Genomic DNA, 2,951 nt, shown 5'->3' on the forward strand with positions numbered 1-2,951 from the left:
CGCTGTGAATTTGGCCCTAAGTGAGGCAAAATTTGTAAAATATGCCAAAATATTTCTTTGCTAAGACGTGCGCAACTGCACAAATAAAACGGTTGATAAAGTAAACAAAACCTCGAGTATAAAAATCCCAAATTTTCACGAATCCAGCGTAGTCAATTTTACGCAACGTCTAAATAGGTGCGTGCGCTCGAATTTCACTTCCTAAAAAGTTAGAATAAAAAATAATAAAGAATCAGGATGCGTATTTACTTGCTGTTGTCGGCCTTGTTGGCCTTAGTGTCGTTGTCCTATCAGCAGACCACTTCAACATCAACATCAACATCTACAACAGCATCAACAACGACTACTGCATCAACAACGACTACTGCAGCAACGACCAGTGTGACATGTACCAACACCTGCACCCACAACTATAATCCAGTTTGTGGCACGTACAATGGCAGACGTCGCACCTTCGAAAACCTTTGCATTTTGAGAGCGAATAGACGCTGTGCCCGCAGGAGGGGTACTTTGTGTAAGTGGGAAAAGTGTTACGAAAGTCCCTAAAGCAGAAAAAAAAGGACGTATGGTTTGTAATATATATATTTTTTTCTTTCTTTTTTAGCTACCCTTCGTATACGTTACTTATACAGTGGCAGATGTAATGCAGGCAATACCGTTACAGGAACTGCGGCCGCTAATCGAGTTGCTAACCGAGTTGCTAACCGAGTTGCTAACCGAAGACGTGCTAATGTACGCAGACGTGTAAATGGATAAAATGTATTTCGAATTTCCCCGGAAACATTAAGAAAAGACATAATAAAAACTGTTTAATAGATATAAAAAAAATAAAATAAAATAAAATAAAATAAAATAAAATAAAATAAAATAAAATAAAATTTGTTTCCTTTTTACTTCCAAAATTATGAGTTTAATGCGGGTGCGCCTCTTCTATATGAAATGTCAGTACTTTTTTACCGATTCTGCGCACTTTCTCATCTAAAGAAAGCTTGGATTCTTTGCGGGCATAGAATAGAATAATCAGAAAAGGGCCGACCCAAACTGATCTACGTGGGGAAAGAATTGTTTAGAATAAAGAACTTTTTCTTTAGGAAAATCTCAAGTGCGCCACAAAACCGGTACCGTCTAGGAACTTAGTTGACCAGACGTTCAAATGCCTATGACGATAAGAGGATATAGATTTAAGTATTGCGGTAGAGACATAAGGAAAAATTAATGATTAAATATGAGGAAGGATGTTTAATATTTAAGCAACTTTGATGGTTACCTGCCCGGTTCGAACAACTAGACTGACTCTCTTAGAATAGACAGTCGCAGCAATTAACTTGAAACTTGGCGAGGAATCTGTTCAATATTTTGTGTATAGAGGTAACCCACTGAATAACCTGGCTGCATAGGTTAGGTTAGGCGAACTGATATTCTCAAGAGTTCTCTCGGTGGCCCCAGATTGACATTTGATGCCCGGCAAAAGACTTTCTTATAACCTAAAGTTCTTAAACCCATCCGTAACTTTTGGCGACCACAGTAGAAAGTGCCTATCCCCACATGTATTTAACCCATTCCAACCAGGGCTAGGACTATTCATGCATACGGATAAAATCGAGATACTGGGTTATTCGGTTAATAGCTATTTATTTTGACGTCCGCATATTCGGATTTTTAATCAGATATTCGAATATCCGGATATGAAAAATTCCGGATAGAACTCCCAGCCCTAATTCCAATCTAGTCAGCCCCTCCCGTGAAACTTAGACCAAGCTAGATATCTTATCCGCACAGAAAATTTTAAGGGATTACATCTCTTCAAAATCCTAGTACCATCTGGGCGTTAATCGCAGCTGAACTGACTACAAAGAAAGCTATAACGACTGATCTTTAAAAAGCCTTTGGATATACTTACATACATATTTCTAGACCTATAATGACATACTGAAAAGGAAAATTTCAATAAACAACAGATAATTCTTAAATCATGTGTAACCTGTTTTTGAAAGATTAAAATGTGGAGATATTTTGAAGAGTTGTCACTGAATTAAAATAAATTAGTGAATTATATATAGCAGTAAAACATTGAAATATTTTTGTCTGTTTGAGTACCAAACCAAATATTATTTCGTCCGGAAAAAATTTTTAACGAGGTTGCCATCCGTCAAAAAGAAATAAATTAGTTACTTAACTTAACAAAAAAATAAACGGGAATATGAATATCAAAACAAAGTTATTTCTGAACAGGATGGCTACTATTTATCATAATTAAAACCAAAACAAATGTAAAAGTCAATTAATATAATCAGATTTCATTACAGGAAAAATTTTAAATAAAGTTGCCAGCTATCATAAGAATAAACATTTCCAAATAAATAAAAATGTTCAATATTGTGGTGAATTGGTAACTTTTTCGAGGAAATTAAATATTTTTCAATATCTAAAAAATAAAATTTATAAAAAATTTAAGTTAAAGTTAATAATGTGGGTATCAAACGAAAGCTATTAGAGAGCACGCAGAAATATTTATACAGTCAATCAATAAAATTTAGGTACAGCGATTTTTTTTTTGCAATACGGGCAACTATTTTTTTAATTATTTTATTTTTCGCAAAGTTTTTATACAACACAGGGTTAATTCTATAACATAAACCCCAAAATCAGAGCTCCAAACCTTGTGCAAAGGTAAAGAATATTCTGCAAATTTTCATTAAAATATGGCTCTTCTTAATTACACTCTTTTGAAAAAAGTTGAGTATGCAGTTCTTTAGCCCATTCAATTTTATTATAATGAAGTGCAAGTCTGAGGTAGCTTGGACTTACCAATGATTTTTGACAAAAATTTTTTTGTTGAAGGTGTCGTTCATTTTCTCCATATAAAAAATGTTCGATTAAGAAACGGAATAATCTGAAATGAAATAATTCCTCACCGGTCATGGTTACTTCCGAGAATATCTTCATAGAAT

At 34.2% G+C, this 2,951-nt stretch overlaps 1 protein-coding gene across 1 annotated transcript; it reads left to right on the forward strand.

Moving 5' to 3' along the window:
• Nucleotides 1-810, forward strand: LOC118748218 (protein new-glue 3-like). The gene is made up of 2 exons (XM_036482595.1): nt 1-514; nt 605-810. The coding sequence occupies exons 1-2, from the start codon at nt 238-240 to the stop codon at nt 754-756; spliced, it is 429 nt and encodes a 142-aa protein (XP_036338488.1). The 5' UTR covers nt 1-237; the 3' UTR covers nt 757-810.
• Nucleotides 811-2,951: the final 2,141 nt, after the last annotated feature.

Source organism: Rhagoletis pomonella, unplaced genomic scaffold, assembly GCF_013731165.1.
Source record: "Rhagoletis pomonella isolate Grant_MI unplaced genomic scaffold, Rhpom_1.0 Rhpom_scaffold_00013, whole genome shotgun sequence".
Lineage (NCBI taxonomy): Eukaryota > Metazoa > Arthropoda > Insecta > Diptera > Tephritidae > Rhagoletis > Rhagoletis pomonella.

Excerpts from the sequence above, each read along its gene's own strand:
- LOC118748218 (XM_036482595.1), top strand. The coding sequence starts at position 238 with ATGCGTATTTACTTGCTGTTGTCGGCCTTGTTGGCCTTAGTGTCGTTG. Across the intron at positions 515-604 it reads CCGCAGGAGGGGTACTTTGT|CTACCCTTCGTATACGTTAC; the intron begins GTAAGTGGGAAA and ends TTTCTTTTTTAG.